This window comes from Arctopsyche grandis, chromosome 3, assembly GCF_051622035.1.
Source record: "Arctopsyche grandis isolate Sample6627 chromosome 3, ASM5162203v2, whole genome shotgun sequence".
Taxonomy (NCBI): Eukaryota; Metazoa; Arthropoda; class Insecta; order Trichoptera; family Hydropsychidae; genus Arctopsyche; species Arctopsyche grandis.
In genome coordinates, this window is record NC_135357.1 from 31466166 (window position 1) to 31493930 (window position 27765).

Here is a 27765-nt window from a genome sequence, read left to right on the forward strand (position 1 = left end):
TTAAATTAAATAGTCAATTTATTGTTTCTACATAGCTTTATTTAGATCAAATTTAACAAATATTCAATGATACAAACTCAGTTAGTCTAGATAGGTATTCTCGCACACCTCGTACAATAAAAATAAATATTTTTCACAATTTCAAACGATACTCACTGCATAGCAGTCAACGATGAAGATCAACACGTCTCAAACATTCACAATTGCTAACAACGCTAAAATAAAGAGTGCCGTACATCTATGAAAAACAAAACAAACAGTAGGTATTTTCATTCAGTCCCACAAAGAGACTGTATATTATAAATGCAGCAATATTACAATACCCACATTATCTATTAATACAAATACGATATCACGTCATTTCTTCAGATGAATTATTTCGTAGACAAAGGTACACGTTCGTTTCACGAATTGTCTGCTTAGTAACTAATGTCATTCAATGTGAGGACGTGCTAATTGAACCCGGTAAGTAAAATCAATTACGTATTGTCAAATACTTGAAAATTTCTTCATATTACATTTTGCTAAGTTCAACATCAATAGGTGTCACACATTTATATGCATTATAATTTCAGGAAAATAACTTAAATTTAAAATAATATCATCTTAGCAATTAATAAGATCCCAAACGTTCATTATGCTTACTACATACTACATATGAGCGATATGTAATTTGAATTTCAGTTATGTTTTTAAACGTTCTGTATTCTTTAGGAACTCTCGGTAAGTAAGTATAAACTGATTCTGGCAAGTTCTATTATATTATACAATCCTCCGAGACATTACAAGTAATAATTCAAATAATAATCAACATACAAGTCATAATTTAGTAAACGCATACATACATATATAATAAAAACTATATAAGAATCATTTAAATTGCAAATATTATTATTGTATCAGACTGAGGCCGTCATGATAATTAGAGCAGGCCCGCTTTTAGAGCTGTCAGTTAAAGAAAACTTAAGATAAATAGATGATTGTAGGCTTATATATGTAGCAGATTTGTAGTTGAAGAATTTACACCTACACCGTTAATAATTGAATACGAGCCGAGAATAATTTGGTAACATTTTTTAGAAATCCAGTTTTTTGTGGAATAACGTACTATGTGGTTACATCATGCATCCTTTTAATAAAAATATTCTCTATTTATTTAGTTTCTACTGGTAAGCCAACGTTGCCGTTGGATTTTAGCGCGCGCTTCGTGGAATAACGTGGTTTCGAGTATCAACATTTCATTTGATTTGTTTTCTCCTCCTGTGGCTCGCACAAATATGATGGCAACTTCTCCCAATATCTAGAGCGATATATCTGCTCAACCGGGTTACTGGTAAAATTGACCTGTTTAATATAAGCTGTGCTGAACTGGTTGATTAGTTGTGGAGCAACGCCCGTGGTTGATTTAATCAATTATAAATGTCAAGCACGGATGTTTTATATACCTTTATTTGTGTGACCGGCTACAGTGACGCATTCGAGTACTCTGTAATGTCACTGTGGCTAATATATTAAAAAATAAAATAATAACATGCCTGGAGAGACGCCCGTCGTCTTCTCCACTAGCGCTTTCTTGTTTTATATAAGAGTTGTGGAATAACGTTGTGAGTGCATTCGCGAACCACGTTATTCCGCATGGTTATAGTATTTTTTTTTGTTTTTGAGCTCTTGAATACTGTAAAATACAGTTATAGTATTTTTTTTTGTTTTTGAGCTCTTGAATACTGTAAAATACAGTTCGGTGATTACTGGTCACAAAGTCACTAAAATCTCTATAACGGAACATCTGGCAGCCGAAAAGTCCATCATACTAACGATAACTATCATACTATTGAGAACTTGAGTGCCAAATATTGTGAATTCACGATTTTCATTACAAAAATTGTCTTTGTGACTATCGCAATGTGACGAATAGTCCAATTATCGTAAAATACAACTTTTATTAGTTACCACCTTATTCGTGGCACGCATTCAATTATGTAGGTATTTGGAGTCCAATTTATCACATGTTTTCTATTGGGATTATGCTTGGTATAAGACCAGTGCCGGCCTTACACCCAATGGCGCCCTCGGGCAATTTTTTCCAAACACAATTTCGCCTTTAGCGCTCTAATGTAAAATGTTGTATGACTTTTGGCGCCCTAATTTTAAATTTAAGAGCGCCTCTGGCGCATCGTGCGGCGCCCCAACTTATTAGGCGCCGCCCGACCCAGCCCCCCCCCTAAAACCGGCACTGCATAAGACTATGTACATATATCGCGATGTGGAATTCATCAATATTATATGTAATTAAGAAAAATCCAGTATACAAATTTTAAAGTAGCGATATACATATATAATATAAAAAACATTTGGAAGTAAAATTGTAAAAAAATATATGTACTTACATATTTTATAGTGGTTATTATATTTTTCACAGTAGCAATGGGATTATTTAGACATTCACACTTTTGATAATAAATAAAACAGTTGGACAATATAGAGACATTTCACACGTTGGTCCCTCTTTTCACATAAACATTCGACTTGAAACGACAACTCAAAAATGTATGCAAGAATTACTCGCACATTCCACAGTATCTGGCGTGAAATTACAAACTTTGATATACATATTAAATCGTACATCCACTCACACACACACACACACACACACACACACACAGTATATTTACATTACATATATAAAAATAATAATGAAACAATTCATCCCTCAGAGCGATACAATTATTTATAATTTCAATACAATTTGGCTACAATTCTCATACATAATTGGCACGCATACGAGAGTGCTTATCTACGTGTCGTTGGGATCGATGAACAGCGCACTAATTGCGAATACGAGAAAGACTACTCCTCCGATAAGCGTAACTGAAACAATCACAAATCAAAATTAGTATCATATACCATTCGATGAACTGACAAAGATTGAAACGAGGACGGGTACTAACCAGTTCTGACGGATATCCTCTGCGCCACTATCCTTCCACCTAATACTGCAAGACCGGTGCAAATCGAATGACCGACTATACCTCCGAGTATAACTCCCCACACGTCCTAAAAACAATCAATACATTAATCATACATTATAATCTACTCATTGTAGAGCCGGTTGACACAAATCAAACCCTTTCTAATTCGATAAGTAAGGATAACGGGTTAGATTAGATGTTCTGCGTCGAGAAGACAGTCTTCGCCATTTTGTTCAACGATAACTACATACATACATGTCTTTTTTTTTACATTTTATACCAGGAAGGCCTTACAGGTAAACCCAAATGCGCCTTCCTGGCCAATTACAAACAATGCAGCATTTTTACACAAGTCGCTGAATTACGAGACACTGAAAACTAGCAAATTAACGAGACATCTATGAATTGTACATACATTTTATTGTACATTAATCATATTCAAATAGTGGTGACATAGTAGGTCGGAAGGATTTTAGCCAATTTTTAATCGGGAACCGTTTCAACAATGAAATCAGAGAATATTGGCAAACTCTGATATGAAACGATCACAAATATCCAGGTCTGACCAGCAGCACTACAGATATACTTGGAAAAATTCTTTTCAATCGAGGTCAGCTCATGGGATCGAACCCGGCGCCTCTTGATGTTAAGCAGAAGCTTAACGACCGAGTTATGCTGCTGGCTTTCTTATTACAGAAATTCTGTTGCAATGATTGTTATACTATTATAACGTGGGAACACAGTAGAAGAGGATCCGCCAGGTAAGTGCATTCTGGGGTGGATAATAGAGACCCCCGGATTAGGCCGAACTGTACTCGGTAAGTACCTGCTAGAATTCTCAGAATCCGGACGAGAGCATGAGACTGTATGTGCCTGAGAGTGTGAGACTGCACGTGCCTAAACAATGGATCGGGGAAGCTGTGGTGGGCAACTTGCCCTTTAAAAAGGAGGTACACTTGGTACAGCGAGAATTCTGCAACGAGTGCTGGCTGCACGTGGACCTGCTGAATCATTCAATAAATGCTATGAAGTATCAACACTGGTAGTACACTGGTCGAGTTATTGCATACCAGTAGATAGGTCGTGGGTTCAAGGCCCGGCCAAATACGCTGCTGGAGAGATCTTGAGGTTATTAAAACACAGTTCGACTGTCTTCTGTTAAAATGTTACGATTTTTCTAGCTTAATTGTTGTGACGGATCGAATAAATCAGTATGCTCCCCTTCAGTTTCTCGCAAATTCGAATTATTAGCATCTTATACATGTCACCTACATAATGTATTTTCACAAATTTGTTGTGTATCAAGATATTAGTTAATTGTCCATAGATGTCTCTATTATATTCTATGTACTGTTGTTTGAAAAATTGTTAGTACTTATGTAAAAAATGATCAAACCACATGTCTCGTCTCACCTTGGGGTAATTCCTGTCATGACACATGACGTATATAAAAATAAAATAGAATTAAACTTCGCAATATAATGAGACTTTCTTTAACTATATGTGTCTGAGCAAGCACTTATTAAATCAACTAATTAATGACACAAATGTTAATTGATTTAAAACCTCACTTAAAATCCAAAGTCCATTAGACATTGGAGAAAGTTGTAAGCAAAAAATGTTGTTTTTTTTTTTTTAATGATTCAAAGGATAGTTACATAGATTCAAAATAAATCATATATTGAAATTTAGCCAGCAGCATAGCTTAGTGGTTGCGTTAATTTCAGCACCTAGAGGTTGCCGGGTGCGATCCCGTGAATTAACCTAGATTGAAAAGAATTTATTCCGAGTATTTTTGCAGTGCTGCTGGTCACACTCTGATATTTTGAGAGTTTGCCAATTTATCTTATTTCACTGTTGAAACAGTTCCTCATCAAAGTGGCGAAAACCACCCGACCCACTATATCACTACTATTTGAATACAATTTAATAAATTTATATACATGTGTACTAGTTTAATACCATAGATGTCGCTCAGGGCTAACCCGAAAATAGCATCATGGGAAAATATAATATTGGGTCCGTCGGCTATGCTGCCTTTCCGAGGTATTAGTAAAAATATGTGTGTAATTGACACAAAGAGAATTCCAAAGACTTGACTATCTTGCACACATAAACGAGATTGAGATAGTAACCTCTCTAGCTCCTAAGATAACAGTGGCCAACTGGGAACGATCACCCCACTCAGCGAGGAAGGTCATCGAGGCAGCTTGCATGAAAATACGAGCAACCACTCCCCAAGCCCGACGCCTGCTACCAGCATTAGCAGCTCGTCCACCCATTTCCTGGTCAACCAACGTCAAAACAGCCTCCTTTTCGAACTGAAAACATAAAAAAAAGCCACGGATTAATACCAAACAATCATTTCTCAATCGTTTAATTGAATCAATCAAAGACCAATACAACTATCTATGTATGTAATCTCTAGCTAATACTTTATCTATTATAATACAAAATCAATTAAAGATAGATTAGTAGCTTTGTCGTTGGCCGCAATACAAACCATTCGAGTGACGCAAATGAGATATATGTACATAAGTGTGTATAATTGTATTTACGACGTACGTACCTGATCGTCTCTCTTTCGCAAGTCTTGCTGCACCTCTTCCAGTTCCTCCTGACCTTCGTTCGGGTCCATCTTCCATCCGTCTCTCAGCATTTTAATGCCGAAGAGGGCGAAGAGAGCTGCACTCACGTAATATGTATACGCTCTTGGCACGACGGTGGCCACCCAACCAAATCCGGCTACAGAAGAAAACAATACATTTAGACACCAATTTAATATACCTGTATGTTAAGTCGTATGAAATTCGATTTACCTGATAGGACTGTCATGAAAATGAGCGCCGATATAGCACCGAAAAAGACGATGGCTCTCGGATGCCGCATCGCCATGATGGCGGCGATGAAAAACGTCTTGTCGCCAAGTTCGCTGACGATTATCATCGACAGGGAGGCAATGAGGGCCTGCACGAATCCTGAACTCGTTTCATTTTCGATTTTCTGGAATAGGTTGGACAAAAACTCTCAGTACAGATACATGTTTTTAACCTGTTGAATGCTGATCAAAGCCTATCGGTGTTTTGCTAACAAGTCGATGCATTTTGAGCATGTACAAAGTAAACAAGAATACTACCCGCTAAGCCTTTCCAGGTAGCATTGAAAAAAAATGCATTGAACATGGGTCGTGTAATGCGTTTCAATGTTTATAAAGACTGTTTTACACCGGAATTTCTGAATGTATAACCATAGCAGAATTACCCGATGGAAATCCCTAACTGCTGAGTATTTTAGTTTGAAGCTTGGTATTTAGATTGTTAGCATTCAATTTTAACAACAATGAAGCAGATGGAACTAGTTTTGGAAAAATACATTCATTAATAGACTTCTTTTGTTAATTTTATATTGTTGCAAGATGGATTAGAGAGTCTAAACACACCTTTACAAAACTCGAAATACTCGGCGGTAGTTATCTAGGGTTTGTTTGGATTAGCTACAATTTTTATACCTGCTTTCTATTGGATTTCTGAATAATTCTAGATGGAAATGTTGGCGAAATTTCAACAGAAAAGACGTCAACACTCAAAGGGTTAAACAAATGTAAGTACAATTTGCAAAATGTACTTATTTCATTGAAAATAACAATAAAAAGTTGCAAATATGCAAATAAAAGTGAACATTTATGGATTATATTTAAACTATAGGCACATTGAAAGGTTTTTTTTTAGATAGTTTTGCACAAAAAACAGCTAGACGTACTCCGGTACTCCAAATTTGCAACGTCACGTCCCTTCACAAACCTCACCCCCTGGAGTGTTGCAGCTATTATGACTTAAGTGAATTTAATGATTGATAAAAAGAATGAGTTTTCTGTCGTGATTTTTACGCAGCGTTATAATCGCGTCGGTTTATGACAGGCTTAAAAAGTAAAAAGCAATAATGAAAACAGCGTTTAAAGATAATCAAGAATTTAAATATAAACAAAAAACGATCATCACCCATTGAATTGTCGATAAATACAAAGTACGAGTTTTGAGAGATTTTAAGGTAAAGACACAGAGAGGTATGCGGTACGTGATTTTTTAAAATAGTTTTGCACATGCAAAAAAAAAAAACGCTAGACGTACTTCGACACACCAAATCTGTACAATTGAGGCCCTTTTCAAAACTCACCTGCTGGAGTGTTGTAGCTATTATAACTTAAGCAAATTTAAAAATGGTTGAGATAAGCATGAGTTTTGTGTCGCGATTTTTACGCAGTGTTATATTCGCGTCGGTTTATGAAAGGCTTAAAAAAGTAAATAACGCTCTAAATTTTTTAACAATTTTCTAACGATTTTAAAGTAAAGACACACATAGAGGTATATGCGGCACATGATTTTTTTTTATTTTTAGATAGTTTTGCACACGCAAAAAAAACGCTAGACGTACTTTGGTACGCCAAATCTATATTGCATCGTACCTTGATAAACCCAACCCCCTGGAGTGTTTTCAGTGAAATTTTATTCTCGTATTGACATAGGTTTGATAGTGATTAGATAACGGTGATTCCCATATTTGAAGAAATGTAGTAGAAACTTGTCGAAATAATAAGACCGTATGAATTAATATGACATGAAGATACGCCTCTCACAACTGGAGTCCAAATACGCGTCCCATGCCGCACTTTTGAGTGTGTTCTTACCATTAAAGGCAGACAAACTTCTCGTATAAGACTCGGCCTAATCTCTGGGAAAACAAATTCTCTGCCTACGACGCATATATTTATGTAAAAAGGATTCAACCCACGTGAGTAATGTTTCAACAGCTGCAACTCACAATGCATTGCAACACATCAGAACCCACCCTTTCTGTAGTAGCAACTTAATAGAAAACACTAAAAAGTGTCTTCATACATTGAAACAACATGTGAAATATTCTTTTAGATGTTTGCAATTTAAATATTTGGATTTTCATCAAGTTTGAATACATTGAGATGATTATAGATTTAAAATGACTATTACGCGGTATAGTACATATATACTATTTCAGTATTTCATTACATACATGCATTATCAACGTTCTTCACAGCAAATAAATCAATATCAAGGCTTAGAAATCTGATTAATTACATCTCGAATGACATCTTTGCACGTTACAATCGAAATAATCGATTAAGAAATGAGGTCAAGGAAAAATCCAGATTAAATGAACAAGATTGCGACTCGCTGAAACGCCACACACGATGCAAACGTTTCAATTAAACGTCAACATCATTAGCAATTTGCAAATCCAACGTTCAAACAACCGGCCGTACCTTTAAGAAACTGCCGAAGAGCAATTCGCGAAGGCCGTGATGAGCAGTCGGAGTCGTGTGCTCCAATGTAGACGGGTACATCTCGCCGGAGTGACTCGACCTGTCGTACTCCATGCTCAGAATAGACACCGAGTTGAGATCCATAGCCGAGCGCGCGCGAAAATCAATGTTTGTTCAGAGACACTCGAAGGATGCTATCATCGACATTATACGTATGTATGTGTGTAATTAGCGAGTGAAAATCTAATTAAAAAAAATTGATTATCGAAATCGACTACAATACAATATAAAAAAGCAACGTCGAACCGAACATATGGCGAAATTATCGGCTAATTATACGGGACGACCCGTGTAGTTAACACTTGTGTTTACCCGCCGACGACACGGTAATGTGCTCCGATATATAATATCTAACATAATGGCGAATTCAACGAACAAGTGTGTATTATATTATCAGTCGGTTATCTTGAATCACTCCAGAGGCGTGGACGTGTAATTTAATCTGATCTCAAGTATGTACAGAGTGTGCTCTTCCGAGGTTCTGTAAGATACGAGTGTGTGCGGTGAGATTTGATACGACTTACCGATACTGTTATAGCGGGTTCTGTCTCTTCTTCTGGCAGCTTGTTTGGTAGTACGGCCGGAAATGTTATCAACAGGTTGTAAATCACCATGCATAATAGGGCGGACTTCTTCATTGTGTGTCTGGAATCAAAATATAAAACGACGGTTTTAATATGTGAAAGTTAAAATATCAAGTCAAGCTGACGGGTTCGCGCGCGGTCTACTTGATACAAGTCGCGATTTAATTGAATTTGCGTGCCTTTTAAGGTCAAACTTGACATGTTTACTTGCGTCAAAGCTAGGTTTGTGTGTATATTATTTTATTTTTACATAGATATATACCAGGAAGACCCCAATGCGCCTTCCTGGACGATTAATTACAAACAATGCAGCATTTTTATTATTACATAAATCACTGTATTTCCAGAAGCTGAAGAACACGAAATAGCAATTAATTAATTAATTAATTAAATAATTAATCCATTGAGACATCTATGGATTTTAGATTTGTACATAATTTAAATAAAAAAAATTTAATAAAAAAAAAAAAAAAATAAATAGGAAAGGTGATTTTTTGCCAATTTTGAGGAACCGTTTCAACAATGATCAGATAAAATTGTTAAAACTCTGATAGGAAACGATCGATTTGGAGTCACAAAAATCCCCCAAATCTAACCAGCAGTATGGCGGATCGAACCCAATGATCACTTGGTGCTAAACATACACGCTACCACTGAGCCATACTTGTTGGCTTATATTATGTATGAAAGCCTGACCGCACTATGCGGAACTGCACTGCAGCGGAACTGCGCGGCCAGATATAGTTTGTATGAAATAGAAAGCACCACGATTGGCCCGACACTGCGCGTCAAAGTTGCCTTTTGTACCAACTCTGACGTGCCGCGCAGTTCAGCTGCAGTGCAGTTCCGCTGCAGTGCAGTTCCGCTGCAGTGCAGTTCCGCTGCCGTACAGTTCCGCTTAGTGCGGTCAGCCTTCTATATAAGTTTGAATCGTCATAATTTATTTATTTATTTTATTTTACATACATATTTTCACATACACGTATACAAATATACCAGGAAGGCTTAACAGGTAAACCCCAAATGGGCCTTCCTGTTCCACAAAATTATTACATAGATACATGTAAATCTAAATATCTGACATCTATGGTCAGTATACATATATTACAAACATCGTATTAATACGAGAAATAACGATGAATAACTTTCATGTAACAATACGATTTTTTTTTATATTCGATAAACAACCACAGAGACATCTATGGTGAGCAATATGGCGAAACCTAAGATATAACAATAACTAAAGGTTCGCAACAGAAAATTGGGAAGGAAACGCCAATTTTACAGGAATCGTTTCAATGAAAATCAGAAAAATTGGCAAATTCTGATAAGAAACGATCGACCTAGACAAATCAAGGTCTGGCCAACAACGAGAGTTAGCGGGGAATCGAACTCGTAACATCAAGTACGAAATAATTCAAAATTCACCACTAGACCACGCTGCTGGTTCATATATCACCATATATCATATATCAAAGTGTAAATATTTATTTAAAATTAAGACAATTATGGCATTATAGGAATTCCTAATGCGCCAAAACGGTCGAAAATATGTATATACATATACGAAAGATTTTTTTTTTTTAATTATACAAAAATACATATGTACAATTAGCGTTTAATGCTTTCAACTGAGCGGTTACGGGTTCAATCCCAGGCCCGGTGCTGCTGTCCAGACCTTGGATATGTTACTACAAGTCGATCATTTCCTATCAGAGTTTGCCAATTTATCTGATTTCATTGTTGAAACGGTTCCTCATCAAATTGGCGAAAACCATCCAATCCAATATATACATACACCAGCAGTCACATAAAACGGAACGCTTGTGAATTTTACGACTTCGAGGCTATTAAAGGATTATCCCTTTATGTGTAGGGTTTTTAACGACCAAATATTCTGAATATGATTGTTTTCTAAGATTTTAGTTCAGTTTAGTGTGGGTTTTCGAGGAGAAAGCATCAAATTCGAATTTTAACACGTCAACATGAAAAAAAGAGCTCAGTTATCATTGCAGAAGAGTGTAAAAATCGCGACATTGGCGAGTTCAGGATTTTCCTTTCGGTCAATTTCCAAGAAAATGGGATGTTCTGTATCGACTGTTTCGAGAATACTGAAAAAAAAAAGAGAATCTGGAAGTTTTGATCGTAAGAAGGGGACCGGACTGAAAAGATGCACATCGGAGAGGCAAGACCGTGTAATAACCAGATTATCTTTACAGCAGCGATTCAAAACTGCTGTAGAAATAAGAACAGATGTATCGTCACAATTTTCCATGGAAATCAGCGACTCAACAGTAAGAAGGCGACTCAGAGAAGCTGGACTCTACGGTCGGAAAGCTGCAAAAAAACCACTACTAACCAAGAGAATGAAAAACAATCGATTGGAATGGGCGAAAGCACATGAAAATTGGAGTCCATCAGATTGGCAACGAGTAATATTTTCTGACGAATCAAAGTTTAACCTCTATAGTCCTGATGGTTTTCCGTATGTCCGAAGGAAAGTTGGCGAAAGGTATAATGAAAATTGTACCCTTAAAACTGTTAAGCATCCTCCTAGTCAAATGGTCTGGGGATGCTTTTCGTACCATAGCATTGGACAATTGGAGTTTCTACAAGGTGCCATCGATGGAAAAAAATATAAAAAATTTTTAGAAGAAAGCTTTGTCCCATCGATGGAAAACCACCTTTCATATTCCGATGATATCATTTTTCAAGATGACTCTGCCCCTTGTCATCGAGCTAAATTGGTGAGTATTCATTTTATTTGATAGCATTGAATATAAATTATAAAATTTCAATCAAAAAACTGAATTTTTTTTTTTACTTTTTTTTAGGTTCGGGACTATTTACAAGAAATGGGTGTAAAGACACTACCATGGCCTGGCAATGGTCCCGATTTAAATCCAATCGAAAATTTATGGATGGGTATCAAGTACAGGATAAGGAAGAACAATGTTACTACTCTTAAATCGTTGAAAGAAATAATAGAAAAGATATGGTACGAAGACTTCCCAATCGAAAATTTAAAAACTTTAGTAGATTCCATGCCAAACCGAATAAAAGAAGTTATAAAATCGAAAGGAGCCGCTACAAAATATTAATTTCTTTTTTATAAGTTGTAAATAATAATATGTGACTGTAATAAAATTAAAAATGTATATGTATAGTGTTATTTTCATTTCAAATTTCATTTAACCGTGAAGTCAACGCACGGTCGTAAAATCTGCCCTCCATTAAAATTCTCCCCAACTCATTTTTGTCACCTTTTTTTTTTCAAGTTTGGTATTACACGAATGTACTATGGTACAACCTATCATTTAAATGACTTTCGGCTTTGGTTTTATATAATATTACCGAAATTTCACGCAAAAACATGTTTCGCTTAAGCGTTCCGTTTTATGTGACTGCTGCTGTATATCACCACTATTTGAATACGATTTCAAAAATGTATAATCTGAAATTCCATTGAAACGGTTCTAACAAAATAATAACCTTGTCTTGTTTCTCGTAAAATTAAAGTTTTCAGCATCTTGAATTTTCTGATTTATAAAATGCTGCGAAATTTTTTTCAAATTTATCCATGAATGTCTCTATGATGCTATGTAATTGTTTATCGACGTATATATATAATTGGCTAGGAAGGCGTATTGGGATTCACCTGTTAGGTCCTCCTGGTATACATACATATATATGTATAAAAATAAAATAGCACCAAAAGTTCAAATAATAATAAAAGTAGTCATACAGAAAATACAGATTTTCTCAAAACAAATGGGTTCAATATATATCTTATTAATCATTTTATACATCAACATTTAGTCCTATAGCATGTTTTTGACTATTTTTGTATTAAAAAATAACGACAAGCATCAACATGCAAACGCACATAGGTAAGGCCAACAGGCGACTGCATGACTCAATAGCCACGCGCCAAAAGCGTCGAAAACAATAGCTTACGAAAATATAGCTGTCTCTTTCTCTCGCATTGATTCATCGATCAACAAGACATATATGCAAGCGAACAGTCAAAAACATGACTTATCGCTACCGCCTTTAAATCATACTTTGGAACGTAGAAATGTATAATGTATTTTTTTACGATGTACACCTTTTCTAAATCATACAAAATCTATCAAAATAAATTTCTTGTATTTCATTCTAGGAATACAAGAAATATAGGGTGTATAGCTTTGAAAACCACATAGTTATTACGAAAAACGTAAAAATTGGAGCACTTGCATACACTTAAAGCACACAACAGCACTCCATGCTTTGTTGTGTGCATTAGATTTTGTGTAACATCTTGATATTCAATGTCCAAGTTTCACATCCATAAAATAAGTCGATGTATTTATGCTTATTTAAGTGCAGTAAAAAAATCTTTCAATATATATATACAATAATAAAATTACCCAATATTTGTAAAACTGATATTATCGCGTATATGTCCATAGATAAGACGCACTTATATACTTCCAATGAGCTCCTTCAACTTAATTAATTACGATTAAACGTTCACTCGGCTTACAAGTGCTAAAAAAAATCCAATGATTGAGAACTTCAGAAGGAAAGTTTACATTTTGATTAGATAGTAATATAGATATCGAAAAATAGAACAAAAAAAAACTTCCAAGATAATATTCAACGATCGAACCCGATTTTTCAGTGTAAAGTCTCGGTTAGAGTGAACAACATCTACACATGTACATACATATAAGCTCATAAAAATTTAATATATGTACATGCAAGTGAGTGAAATCACCGAGGAATCATTACATTTTATATTTTAAATGTACACACAGTGGCGGACTGGGACTGAAATCAGTGCATGCCAGGAGTCAAAGGGGGCCCCACCCAGGGTTAAAATAATTTTTCCCCCTCCCCCCATATAAAAAAATTTTCTGCTTTCCATCACGCTAAAAATCAAGGGAAATTTTTTTTTTTTTCAAAATTGGGAATAAACAAATTTAGGTACAAGAAAAATGGCAAAAGCAAAATAGATCCATAAATTATATTGTATATTTCGTTTTAACCCTTGTCCTAGGTAAATATAATGCATCATAAAAGAATGCGGCATAAAAGCGGCTTTTACTTTCGGTAGAAAACAATCAGGGATGTCATTTCAGCTTTTTCTTTGGGGGGCAGGGCAGGCAAAGATTGGTCACATTGAATTTTTTTTCAAAAAATCTTTTTTATATCGGAATAAAAATGGAAAATATTCTTTACCTTATTGAGTTATAAAATATGAAAAAAATAAGTTTATTTTTGAAAAAGTAATTATAAAAAAATATTATGTAAAAAGAGAAAAAAGCGCCGCAGGCGAAAATTTTTTTCCACAAATCTTTACATAGTCAACATTAATCGACCATCAAACTGATTCTCCAAAAAACTATCAATTAACTTAATTTCTACCGACTGTCTTGTCACTTTATCTATGTACATATGTACGTAATAACATTAGATAAAGTTTTGTTTTGTTATTTTTTCAAAGCACATAGCAGCGATTATTTTATTAGTTACCCAAAAGTAACATACATAAGAAATACACGTAGCATTCATAGATCCATAGTATCTCTTTAATCATTAAATTCATAATATTTTCTAAATTCACACTATTCCTTAATTTAGGCGAGGAATTACGTCCCTGAAAAAAATGCATAATATTTTCAATTAATGTTAATCGAAAATCGGGATTTTGGGGAGGGGGCCCCTATCCTATATTTCTATTTACATGGATGTGTCTAGATTAGGAAAAGATTTTATATTCGGAAACTGTTTAAAATTGTGTATTTAAATCTTACTATATCATCGAAGTATAATCAAATGTTATTTTGAAAGTATGAAGTAAATTTAAATCGCTGGTTGATGATGAATCATCCTATCAAAATTGTTTTAAGCAATTCAGTTTATATTATTCACGAAAATTTGTTTATTCCCATTTTTATTTCAGTAGTTAGTTGTTACATAGGTATTGGTATATACATAATCTTGAGGTTGGAATAGGCCCGGCAAAAGGTCCCACGCAAATGTTGAAACTTACATTTCAAGCCTAATAAAAAAAGTTAACCGATCCTTGGGCTGTTAAAGCAGGTATTAGTTATTTGTGTATATCGTAAGAAATTTGTTTTGTTGAAATACCCAAACTTTAGGTCCTAAAGTTGCAATATCCTATACATTTTTACACACGTGAAATAGTTAAAAAGTTATTTAATTTTACTGAGGGCCCATATTTTCTAACAGATAGTGGGGCCCACATGCCATCGGGCATGTTCGCTTGTATGGCCAGTCCGCCACTGTGTACACATGTATGTAAATGTGGATGAGATAAGACCTGCATACGCCTGTAGAGTATTTTGAACCTACATATGTGGATATATCATAGATTACAACAAAGTAGGCATAGTAAAAATGTGAGTTTATTCAAAGATTATTACACTTACGACTGCAGAACAGTGAAAAATAGTATAATCATAAATTTAATACTTGATACACTACATACATACGTTCATTATGTAGTTGTGAATATTTTTTCAATTGAATATAAAAAGTTGAAAGTGTGTTTGTGTGAGTTTTTGTTTAAATCGACTATACTGAATTTCAAATCCAACATATTATACATATGTATATTAAAAAACTCGAAACGATGCTTACAAAATGTTAAGCACATTATATGTATATAGAAACTTTCTGACTTTTAATATTTTATTTTGTGTTTAATTTATACTAGGAAGGCCTAACAGGTAACCCCAATGCGCCTTATAGGTCAGAAACATTGTACATTTGATACAAATATTATTAATATTGTTGCGTAGGGGTGGGTGGAGGATCCAAGTAAAAGGCCAAAGTCGTTTCACAGCATTTATTGGTGATTCAGGAGATACACGCACTGGCAGTGCTCCGTCCAGAATGTCTTGATATCGCCTAAGTACCGCCTTATAACGGATAGGTCGCTCAGGGCATCTTCAACGTCCGGTTACTTCCCCATTGTTTAGGCATGTACCCGGATATGTATTCCCACAACACTCAGTCCCACGCTATCGGTCACTTCTGAGAAGGGACCAATAGTGGCCAATTCGGTGGCCATTGTTTAGCCTACTTGCACTTAGTCTGGAGATAATCCTTGAAACCAATTATAACGGTCACACAGTCTCTGGGATGCTACTCGGCCTAATCCGATTGCACTTACTCGGCGGTGTACGTAACAATATTATACAAAGTACATAAATACATATCAATTAATATCCACAGAGACATCTATGGTGAAATTTGTAGCATTTTAAACAATTCAGTAAATACATATCAATTAATATATACAGAGACATGTATTGTCAAATTTGTAAATTTGCATTATTTTATACAATTCAGCGAAATTCGAAATTGCTGAAAACTCGAGATTTTGTGAGAAAATGGATAAGGTTTCCAATTTGTTGGAACCGTTTCAATGAAAATCGGATAAATTGGCAAACTCTGATAGGAAACGATCGACCTGGAGTCACAAATCCAAGGTCTGGCCAGCAGAAATCAGTGGGATTTGAAACCGTGACCACTCTGTCAAAGCATTATATGCCATCCACTAGTGTATTCTGCTGGTTATATGATAATGATATATATGTACATACATAACTAGTGTAATATAATTCAAAATTTGGTAACTTTTATAACTTTAACAAACAATAGTTCCCGGAAGAATGCACTGAATTGCACTTATCCGAACTTGAGTGCATTTATCCGATCACCGTTGGGTATATCTGTTAGTAAATAGTACAATTATTTATTACTATATCGTTGGCTTACAAAGAAAATCTATCAACTGACATATTTTATGAAATTGATTATTATTCATTTAGAACTTGATGTTGATCGCAAAAACATAAAACCTATATATGTATGTATGTACATATGAGAAACATAGAGTGGGTTAAAATCGAGTCGAAATATGTATAATATTACTTAATAAGGCAATTAATAGGTAAAAACAACAAAAAAATACAGTGAATACTAAATTTTACATATAAGGAAAACATGCATAAAAAAAAATTGACAACATATACAAGTTAAACAAAATAAAAAGAGAATTGTACAAACGAGATAACTTAATACATAAGACCGAAATTTCTCAGAAAAATTCCTAGATAAATTTTACTCATCCTCCAATTTGATTATGATAGATTCCGATATGGTGACTCAATCAGTATTAATTTATTCAATTAAGTCGATTTTAATTATTTTATTATGCGACTCATTTAACCTATTACAGTGACAGGTATCAACAGTGCAATAGAAGCGATGTATACATGTGAGTAACGGCAGAAAAGCCACAGAGAAACATCACGACAAGCGTGACTAAAACATGGAGGAGTGAAGGCCGTAAGCTGACCTGTGGGGGTGGATCGTCTGCGGAAGGTGGCTGGTCTTCCGCTGGTCCACTCCTCGGGAGTCGCGAGCGAGGAGTCGACGATCGGCGGTCACCACTCAGGAACAATACGGTGACATGGAGAGTGACAGCTCGTGGCTCGCGCGGCTGACGTATCAACACGCTGATACATAACCAAACATCGACTTATACGGCCATCTCTCATATGTCACTTTTTCATTTTTATCAAATAAAAAGCCCACTGTTTAATCATATACACGCTTAATATTGATAGAATTTATGTTAAAGTGGTTTTTTATATGAATTCAATTTTTTTGTACTGTTTTATTTTTATATTTTTCAAAATTGACACCGAGGAGAAGGCAGTTTTGTATATTGTGATGATGGTAAACGGATTGTTGCGCAAATTGCGATAATCGTTACCACAAAAATCAAGAATACGGAATATTTGGCACTCGAGTTCTCGTTAGTACAATATTTAACTTTAGATTTATGGAGTTTTTGGGTGCCAGACGTTCCGTGATACAGATTTTAGTGCGCGAGATCGCTTTTTGTGGAGTTATCACCGAACCTGTGATGATAATGCTAGGGAGATAGTTATAGGATATAAATTATTTCGTAAGAACGTCATATTAAAAATGAGTCATTTTTAGTCGCTGTAATTATTTTTTTGAGTAGGGGGTATTGGTTGGTATACGGATTATTTCGCACACGATAATCACGAATACGGAATATGTGACACTCCCTTCTCGTTATAATGATAGTTCACGTAGGTTATTCTTGATGGATGGAATTTTCAGATGCCTGATATTCCGTGATCGAGATTTTAGTGACGTGTGCGAGATCGATTTGTGCGTAATAATCACCAAACTATTTTTGTTTTGTGACGTGGTAGAACGGCGTTCCCCACAACTTTTTTCACAGCATTTTTAATGTTTCAAAAGAAATTAGACGAAAAATTTTTCGCGCGATCATAATTACGTATAATGAACATATTTATTAGATTGTATATAATTAGTCAAAATAGAAAAGGTTGTTTTTATTTTTATTTTAACAAAATTTTCTTTACTGAAAAGCTTGATAAATATTTTAGAGTACTTTTAGTAATATTTAGACTCTTTTTTTTAAAAAAAGCCCTGGACAAGATAATTTTGATCTTATTCATGTCAAAAAAAGTCGCGTCATGCCATTTATTAATGTCCCTTTTTATATTTTTCAGAAACTACCAGGGTTGTCGAGTCATAGAAGAAGCACGACTCAACAAACTCTTGATTCATTTTTTTGATTTGATTTTGTTTGATTTTTCTACAAACTCTTGACCCCACAGCTCTGAAAACTTTCTACTGGGAGAAAAAGAATGGACTTTCAATCGAATGGTAGAAAAAGCTGATATTGGATTACTTTACACATTTATATACATATGTACCTAGTTGTTTATTTATTTTATTTTATTATTTATTCAACATATAAAGATTTATCACTAGTTTACTTAAACATATTTCTATTTTGGTCCCCGGAAGAATGCACTGAATAGTGGCGCAGATTCTAAAAATCCTAATTTTCAAAGGCGCTCAAGAAGAACTTATGCAATAGAATTCCACAAAAAAGGATTAGCACCCTCGGGTACCAAATAAAAACCCCTTGCCGCTTTTTTGATGAATTTTATTGCGTTAGTTCTTCTTGAGCATCTTTAAAAGTTAGGATGGCTCGAGAGTGCGGCTCTCTTGAGTGCATTTATCCGATCACCTTCAATTTCATATACATACATAATAATATACATTTCGTTGGTTATTTGTATCAATTTAAATGCTTATATCAATTTAATTATTTCAGTCGAAAGCATAATAATGTAGATATTTTAACAGATAAAATATTCAAACAGCAGAACTTTGAGATGGCAATTGATATTGAGAACTGCTTTGAGTCATATTTTCTTCGTAAGCTTCTTTACAATGTGGACATTTATTAATCCTTTTCAAATAATTATTTAAACAATGGATGTGAAATCTTTCTCCACACAGAGGGCAACTTTTACTCTGAAATTGTAATGATTATTTACAAGATTATACATTTGAAATTAAAACAAAAAAAAACAGTAAAAGAAAACATGTAAATATATACCGTAAACACAATTTTTTTGCATAGGTCACATACATCAATGTAAGTTGGATAGTTTCTTGCGTAATATGGTACAAACTCGTGAATTCCTCTTGTATTGAGAGAATAGTTCCCAGACGCTTCTTTTTTGAAATAATACATATAACACCATTCATCCAACAGTCTCTGAAATTATATAGTCGTCGTAATAAGAATACAAATAAAATAAAGGAAAATTTAATTTGTGTATGAATTCGTCACTTGTGCTTCAACTTTTGACATATTTTTTGTTTGTACTTTCGATACAAGATTCACGGCGCTTATGCCTGAAATAGTCTTATTTTCAGATACTATGATGTCTTCTAACACCCATTTGAAATACTCCAGGTCAGATTTTGTGAAATACTTCTGAGATCGTGATATTTCATCGTCACACGTGGAAATGTATACAAGTTCTTCGCTGCCAGTGATATCGTTTTTTACAAATATTATCTGTTTTTCAAATACGTTTATTTCTTTATTAATTTGACTAATGATATCCTTCACATCTGTGCTTTCCACTAAAAATATTAAAATGGGCGCCAAAACAAATTAGTTCGACAGATACAGATACAACGGATAATTACATTACACACATTTAAGTAAAACTTACGCTGAGAGTATTGTGGAATTGAGTCTAATAGTCTTACAAGTTCGATATCCGTCAGCACACCATTTCGACTGATTGATTGCAAAATTCTGATGTGGACTTCACCATATTCATCCATAATCTGAAACATAAACGAAACAGTACATTTTATAAGTTATGTAAACTATCAATGTGTGAGGATGTTGTAGAGAAGAACATGAAATAAAATTTGAATTTGAGTGGTGAATATACAATTCGAAAGGATATTTATCAAACCATGATACTGAAGTACTTTATTACGTTTATGGAATATAAAGCATTCTTAAAATGGCAAAATTAGACGATTTAAGTGTTTTCAAATAGATAAGGAAGGATCTTACGGCTAATTTCTGCACGAAAATGGTTTAAAACGATTGCAAAAACCACAATTAGTATGACACAAACACAAACCGGCAAACCGCCAAAATTGACAGATCGGTGCTGCCAGTGTGAAAAAACATTCGATTCACACAAATCCAACAAAAATTTGGTAAACGGACTACTAGTCATATGTGAACCAGTCACAGGACAACCGGTCGCTCTAGATCGGTCACACGTGATCACCCGTCACACTAAAACTGGTCACGAGAAAACTGGTCACATCCTAAAACTGGTCACGAGAAAACTGGTTGATCGATTTTAGGGGAGGTTAGTAAAAATCGATTTAAATCAATACTAGCACTATTTTTGTAGGTAAGAATTTCAAGTTTATTTTATTTGTATTTTTAATCTACATATATCAGGAAGGCCTAATGCCGTAATAATAAGTAACCACAAATGCGCCTTCCTGGCTAGAAACATTATACATTTTATATAAATACTATAATATTAGTATTATACAAAGTAAATACATATCAATTAACGGTTCGGTGATTACTGGTCACAAATTACTCGTCATAAAGTCACTAAAATCTCTATAACGGACAGTGGCATAGCGTGAATTTCCGGTGCCCCCCCGCAAAATATTTTACGGCGCCCCCCCCCTCCCCCATATATTAATATTAGCAAAATAACTTTCCAAATTAGTATTTATACTTTTTGACGTATCGATATGTGTACCTATATATCAAAGTGCATTAATAGTTTAATCTGGACGACCAACAAGCAGTGCATAATCTGTTTAATGTAACTGATGGTGAATATTCCTTAAAAACTTCTCACCTGTTAATGGTGACAGCGAAAAATGTATAAATTCTATTGGTTTTAATCATATAATTTTGTTTTAATGTTTACACATTGAAAAAATATATACAAGAATAAGAGAATTCTCAGCTAATAGGTTGAAGTGGCACTGACGTTCAAAAGATGGAAAAAGACGGTAGTCTTCTAGCCCTATTGGCATAGATCAATTACATAATGAGGATAAATTCAAAATACGTTAATGTATGTACATACACATATGGTACAAATAGGTTGAAAAATAAGAGAAGTTTTTAAAAAAAATACAGAACAAATTAAAAAATCCGTGAAAAAGGCGCGCTTCGAGGCGCCCCCCCGCATTGCGGGGTCTGCGGGCGCGGTAGTTACGCCACTGATAACGGAACATCTGGCAGCCGAAAAGTCCATCATACTAACGATAACTATCATAGTAACGAGAACTTGAGTGCCAAATATTGTGTATTCGCGATTTTCATGGCAAAAATTGGCTTTGTGACCACCCCAATGTGACGAATAATCCACCCACAGAGACATATATTGTCAAATTTGTAAACTCGCAGAATTTTATACAATCGAAATGTACTGCTGTATAGTATTGATAGATTTATTTATTCAATCAATCATGTAGGTATATATTCTTACAGATACCTCCAATGCGACGAATGTACATATCAATAAATATCAATGATATAAATACATGATTATTATATATTTTTACATTAAACACGATACTACATATGTTCAAACATTGCACAGAAGTACAATTTATACTATAAGCATTTTATACAAGGCAAATACGATCAACATCTATGGAGAAATTTGCAGCATTTAAAAAATCAGCGAAATATCGAGATGCTAGAGAAATAGGGACACGGATGCCAATTTTGCAGGAACCATTTCAATTGCAATCAGATTAATCGGCAAACTCTGATTGAAAACGATTGGAGTCACAAATTCAAGGTCTGACCAACAGAAACCAGTGGGAATTGAACCTTTGACCACTTTGTTCGAAAGCATTATATTATATGATAACTACTAGTTCATGCTGCTGGTTAAGTTATCTTGCTTGCTAATTATCTTCCCATTACAAATTGGATCAAAATAGTTTAACTAATTAAATGTAAGTTCATTGTAATAAAGGTAATTGGACTATTCGTCACATTGGGATGGTCACAAAGACAATTTTTGCCATGAAAATCGCGAATACACAATATTTGGCACTCAAGTTCTCGTTAGTATGATGGACTTTTCGGCTGCCAGATGTTCCGTTATAGAGATTTTAGTGACTTTGTGACGAGTAATTTGTGACCAGTAATCACTGAACCGTAATAAAATGAGCGAGTACCGACTGTGTTGCCAGTACGCCGGCTCGCAAAGTTATGGCATTCGAGTTTCCATGGAGATTCACGAGGGGTTAAGGCACTGACCAAACAAATTAAATCAAACTCGTTCAGTGACCGCTATGGGCACGTTTTACAATCGGCATTAGTTTCTGCAGACATTTCCTATATTTTGCGAAGTAATCAAGCGGGTAAGTGACGAGGCGGCAACCCATTTTAATTTAAATCATTGAACTAGTGCGAAATTAGGGAGATATCAATTACATTTTATTGTAAACAGATCGTTCACCTTAAATCGATTTCATATTTGTGCTAAATAATTTACGCACTCTTTTATTTTGTTATTGAATTTTAATTTCACATGTTTTTTTTTTAATTATTAACAAAAAATATCATAAAAATCACTTTAGATAATGATCTAAATTTATTTGATGATTTTTGCTACTATTTATTTGTTTTTTTTTTTTTAAATATAAAAATATTATCATATTGATTTTATGACGAATCTGTCCTATATACATAAAATTATGAAAATTTCGTGTTGTACCACTCGACTGATGTCATTCTGTTCCACGAATCATAAACATCCCTTAGTTACGATGTATCGTGCAAATATTAAAACTGGAGGGTCGCTCTAATCGCTTTTTTTATTACGTCGGAAATTGTTTTCTATCAACTTTTTCGGCTATTATTTAAAATAGACTAGTCGAAATGTATCAAACTCGTCAAACTGTCATCCGACTTGATGTAAATGCGAAACATTCATCATAAAGAAGTATTATATTTTATACCGGTCATGAAATGTTTCCTCGGATTAACGACATTTTAATTAAAGCCTGATGTATAAACCCCGAAAATGTGTACGAGAGTTAAATATTCATGAACATATTACCTTATCTGGGTCACATTTCTATTACTTTAAAAAAAAAAGCATTCATCATCTCAAAGAAATGAAACAAAACTGTAACGTTATTCAAAAAAAAAAAAAATTACCCCATAAATTTGCAAAAAAAAATCAGATATTTTCTCTGCAATTTTAGTTGCTTGTTTTATTTTGAAAATTATTAAAAAATCTGAAACATTCACATTATATATGTATATACATATGTATATGTACTAATGGTTTTACCCGGCTTCGCTCGGTTTTTGTAATATAAACCGTTTAAACATGGCTAATCTAATAGTAAACATTTTATTAAATTTATTTGAATAGTTTTGTTTTTATTAAAGTTTGATGTCACGGATTCTACGAACCAAAACATACATACATGAAAAGTCTCTTTCGATTTTATATATGAGAAGATGTGTACATATCGTAATATAATATAATAATTGTCTAATGCGTGTGTGTGAAGTTCTGTCCGTTAACATGCTCCGTCTCTCTCTTTCTCCCCTTGGAATCGTATATCGCAGAAAGAGACGCGGCATAGTGTCACTTCGTTCACAAAAATATTCAGTATTTTTTATTACATACCTCCTTTACGTTTCACATGGCTTTCGTGTTAGTGGTCATTTTTATCTCTTATCCGATCGTTTTCATACTTTGCCATATTGCTCATTTTGGTCATCAATATATGTTAATGTATCGTCTGCCACTACGTTGGAGATAAAATATCGTATACAATGCGAATCAAATATCCAGAATCTCGGATACGGTGACGTCTATGACGGTACGCCAAGCTACCATAATCTATCTTCAACCTTTTCGCCTTGATATGCGATATCAGATTTTAATTGTTTAAACGCCTATAATTCACTCTATATTTTATGAAATTTGCTCTATAGGTTCTCGTTATCTCTTATATATAAATATTTATTTATAGTCATATATTTTGTACATTAACTTTCGTTCTTCTTTGATTCGACTTTATAGTTATCATTGATGACAGTTCACCATTGTTAAAATTTAGGCAATCAATCATTGTTTGCAAACTCATAATTGAAAAATTTCAAACCAAACTTTTGAGTTAACCCACCCCAAGTTGTATAGTCGCAAACACGCTATTTCTACATCGATTTGCAAAAAGTTTAAATTGCGCATTTTCAATACTTTTTCAGCATACCTACTCATTGCAGCACAGCTCGTCGGACAAATGTGAAACTAAAAAGATTGAAACACGCAAAATTTACAACAAAAAAATAAATAAAAATGCAAGACACACATCAAAGCGAAAACAAAACCAACAACAATCAAAATTACACAGCGAAAAAGGCTCCGGATAAAACTTCAGAAATCGACGAACACATTTCCGTGAGATTCGATATTAAAAAACGTCTGGGAAAAGGAGCTTACGGAATCGTGTGGAAAGCCATCGACAAGAAAACCACCGAAACTGTGGCGATAAAGAAAATTTTCGACGCTTTTCGCAATCAGACGGACGCCCAGAGAACGTACCGGGAGATTTTCTTCTTGCAAGCTTTCAGGAAGCATCCAAACATCATCAAACTGCACAGCATTCACAGGTCAGTACATAGAGTCGATATACATATATGTATGCACGGTAGAAAGCTGGTAATGCGTAGAAGACGAATTTGGGTCAACTTTTCCTAATCTGACTATATACTGCGTACTGAACGGAAATTTTTGTAGGGCATTGAACAACAGAGATATATATCTCGGCTTCGAGTACATGCAAACAGATCTGCACAACGTGATAAAATGCGGAAACATACTCAAGGATATACACAAACAGTACATCATGTACCAGATGCTCAAAGCCACCAAGTACATCCACTCGGGAAATGTCATACACAGAGACCAAAAACCGAGCAATGTTCTGATTGACAATGCCTGCAGGTAAACTATTGAAATGCAACGTTTTTGGGTAAATTGACGTTGTGTGTATGATCGATTTCAATATATAATATTTCAGAGTGAAAATTGCTGATTTCGGATTGGCGAGATCGGTTTCCTTGCACAATCAGAAGATCGGACAAGGAGGAGCTGATCCATGCTTAACGGATTACGTGGCCACTAGGTGGTACAGAGCTCCAGAAATACTCATCGCTAGTAGAAGGTACCTACTATAAAACATATCTATAAGATCTATCGAAGTAGAATATTACATTTTTGTGAAAAATTAATTAGCTACACAAAAGGAGTGGATATGTGGAGCTTGGGTTGTATATTAGGTGAGATGATCGTCGGCAAACCCCTCTTTCCTGGATCTTCTACTGTAAATCAAATAGAAAGGATCATGTCGTGTATTCCTCCACCGTCAGAAGCAGGTGTGTGCATAATTTAATATTTGTAAATCTTCTTCTTATATGTATATATACATATATACATATATCTTTGCTAATGTGCGAAATGTTGTATAGACATTTTAGCAGTTTGTACTGGTTATGGATCTTCCTTAATCAGAACTGCTGTCAAAAGAAGAACTTCTTTGCGCGACATTCTCAGTTCTGGTCCTTCTGAAGCTGTCGATCTAGCTTCTTGTCTGCTCGTGTTCAATCCAGCCAAAAGATGCTCGGCAGCTCAAGCGTTAAATCATCCTTACATTGCGAGGTAAATCATTTTATTGACAATTGTTTACAAGCATAATTTGACGATGTATGTTTCTAGGTTTAATATTGACATGAACGAGCCGCTGATTAAAGGTGACGTTGTTCCACCTCTCAGAGAAGATCTGAAGTTGCCTATAGATGAATATCGCGATAGGATTTATGACTTGTTGAGGGGAGGCAGTTCAAGGTAGTCGAAGTTGTAAATTTGTGTTTCATTTCGTGTTGATTTTATGCAATGTTTTTTTGGTTTTAGAGAGCGCGAAGCTCCAAGAGTTCCGACTCCAACTGAAACGGCGCATAAAACTTTAGGTTCTCAGCAGCGTTCTTATCCTTCGAGTCCTCTGAAGAACTCGAAAAAGGCAGACGTGATCAAAAACGATACACCAGCTCGAACCCAAAAGACCTCGGAGAGCTTCACCAAGCCTCCAATACAACCGAGAGTGGAGATCGTGTCCAAAGTGTACAATCCAAGTCAATCGTTTCAAACCAAATCGAAACAGAGTCTGATACGGAGTACCGAAGCGCTCCAGGTGAAGGACAAGAGGAAGACGATGCTGCAGAAGAACCGTTCTCTGGAAGACAACACCAGCACGATAGAAGGACGCAGGGCCAAGTGCAGGAGTAGCTTCACCAGAATGAAGACTGAAGATATGTATCCGAAGAAGCCGAACAGTAAGAACGTTTTTCTCACTGTGTGCTCGTCCGTTTGAAGCATGAAGCTCACGTTTTATATTTAATCTACGGTATTGCTCAAATTATATACATACATAGGCTTGGGAAAAGTCCCAAGTAAAAACTGTCACGGTGCTCTATTTATATCGCCATAAAAACTCGAAGGTCGTCGAAATCACAAATAGTTCTAGATTTTAAATAGGAAAGGATCATAAGCTCTTTCTGGTATGATGTAGAAACTTTTGTAGCAGTTTGATAAGTTGCACGAAAATTTTGAAACACAGTGTGGCACCATACACATGAATGGCACAACCACTGAGCATTTTAATATAAATTTATATATTTTATAAAAGCTAAGTGAGTACATATTTTAGTAGATAGATGAAATATTCCATCGAAGTTGAAGATACTTCTTACTAAATTAAAATTAACATAATCCCGGGTGTAGCCGGGTATTTACATAAATTAGTTTTAGAAATGGTAAAGATTTTTATGTATACCTATGATCGATACGTAATACACAAGTACATAAGTGTGAATCACAAATAATTCCACTTTTTTTATATTTTGTTGTGTGCTTTTTAATTATTTCATTGATTCATATTGATTTTTACATCTCATATTTTAATTTTAACTCATTATTCTTATTCTTTCTTTTTTGTAGGAAAATCTGTTCCCTAGTTGCCAGTCGAAAAATTATCAACTGCGTTAAATTTGTGTTTTGTTTTCCATTTAGATATTAATTTATACAAGAGTGTTTTTATTTTTACTTATTTATAAATCATTCAAAATTTTAGTTTGATTAAAAAAATAAAGATAAATTCATAGAAAATAAAAAAGTTTTGTAATGCATACAATATGTACATAATGTTTATAAAATAAATATTTACTAATGAAATAGTTATTAGTTAATTGGTTTTTCATGATAATTCGTTAAATACATATATCAATACTAGTGATGTCCCCGATGAAATGTCATCGCATGGTTTATGGCATATCAAGTTATTAAATGAAAAAAATATATAAAAGAAATGTGTC

The 27765-nt window shown here is 34.6% G+C and overlaps 3 protein-coding genes across 11 annotated transcripts; 1 reads left to right on the forward strand and 2 right to left on the reverse strand.

Moving 5' to 3' along the window:
- Positions 1-27: 27 nt before the first annotated feature.
- LOC143909604 (putative divalent cation/proton antiporter TMEM165) lies at positions 28-17466 on the reverse strand. 3 transcript variants are annotated; one of them, XM_077427667.1, is made up of 7 exons: positions 17287-17466; positions 8850-8970; positions 5789-5972; positions 5539-5714; positions 5105-5290; positions 2949-3054; positions 28-2868 (listed from the first exon to the last, which is right to left on the reverse strand). In XM_077427667.1, the coding sequence occupies exons 2-7, from the start codon at positions 8961-8963 to the stop codon at positions 2795-2797; spliced, it is 840 nt and encodes a 279-aa protein (XP_077283793.1). In that variant the 5' UTR covers positions 8964-8970; positions 17287-17466; the 3' UTR covers positions 28-2794. The 3 variants fall into 3 exon arrangements, with proteins under 3 accessions (XP_077283793.1, XP_077283792.1, XP_077283794.1); XM_077427666.1 differs by lacking the exon at positions 17287-17466 and having other exon boundaries at positions 8266-8871; XM_077427668.1 differs by lacking the exons at positions 8850-8970; positions 17287-17466 and adding an exon at positions 7654-7733.
- On the forward strand, positions 8281-27633 carry Erk7 (Extracellularly regulated kinase 7). Of its 6 annotated transcripts, none has more exons than XM_077427663.1 (10): positions 8281-8477; positions 18503-18659; positions 24604-25008; positions 25136-25342; positions 25419-25562; positions 25634-25773; positions 25867-26056; positions 26114-26242; positions 26309-26727; positions 27392-27630. In XM_077427663.1, the coding sequence occupies exons 3-10, from the start codon at positions 24695-24697 to the stop codon at positions 27406-27408; spliced, it is 1560 nt and encodes a 519-aa protein (XP_077283789.1). In that variant the 5' UTR covers positions 8281-8477; positions 18503-18659; positions 24604-24694; the 3' UTR covers positions 27409-27630. The 6 variants fall into 6 exon arrangements, with proteins under 6 accessions (XP_077283789.1, XP_077283791.1, XP_077283786.1 ...); XM_077427665.1 differs by having other exon boundaries at positions 18503-18705; positions 27392-27629; XM_077427662.1 differs by lacking the exon at positions 8281-8477 and adding an exon at positions 8678-8777.
- Positions 18677-20519, reverse strand: Nse1 (SMC5-SMC6 complex component Non-SMC element 1). Of its 2 annotated transcripts, none has more exons than XM_077427669.1 (5): positions 20389-20519; positions 20033-20150; positions 19642-19940; positions 19405-19566; positions 18677-19319 (listed from the first exon to the last, which is right to left on the reverse strand). In XM_077427669.1, the coding sequence occupies exons 2-5, from the start codon at positions 20145-20147 to the stop codon at positions 19158-19160; spliced, it is 738 nt and encodes a 245-aa protein (XP_077283795.1). In that variant the 5' UTR covers positions 20148-20150; positions 20389-20519; the 3' UTR covers positions 18677-19157. The 2 variants fall into 2 exon arrangements, with proteins under 2 accessions (XP_077283795.1, XP_077283797.1); XM_077427671.1 differs by having other exon boundaries at positions 18678-19319; positions 19678-19940; positions 20389-20515.
- Positions 27634-27765: the final 132 nt, after the last annotated feature.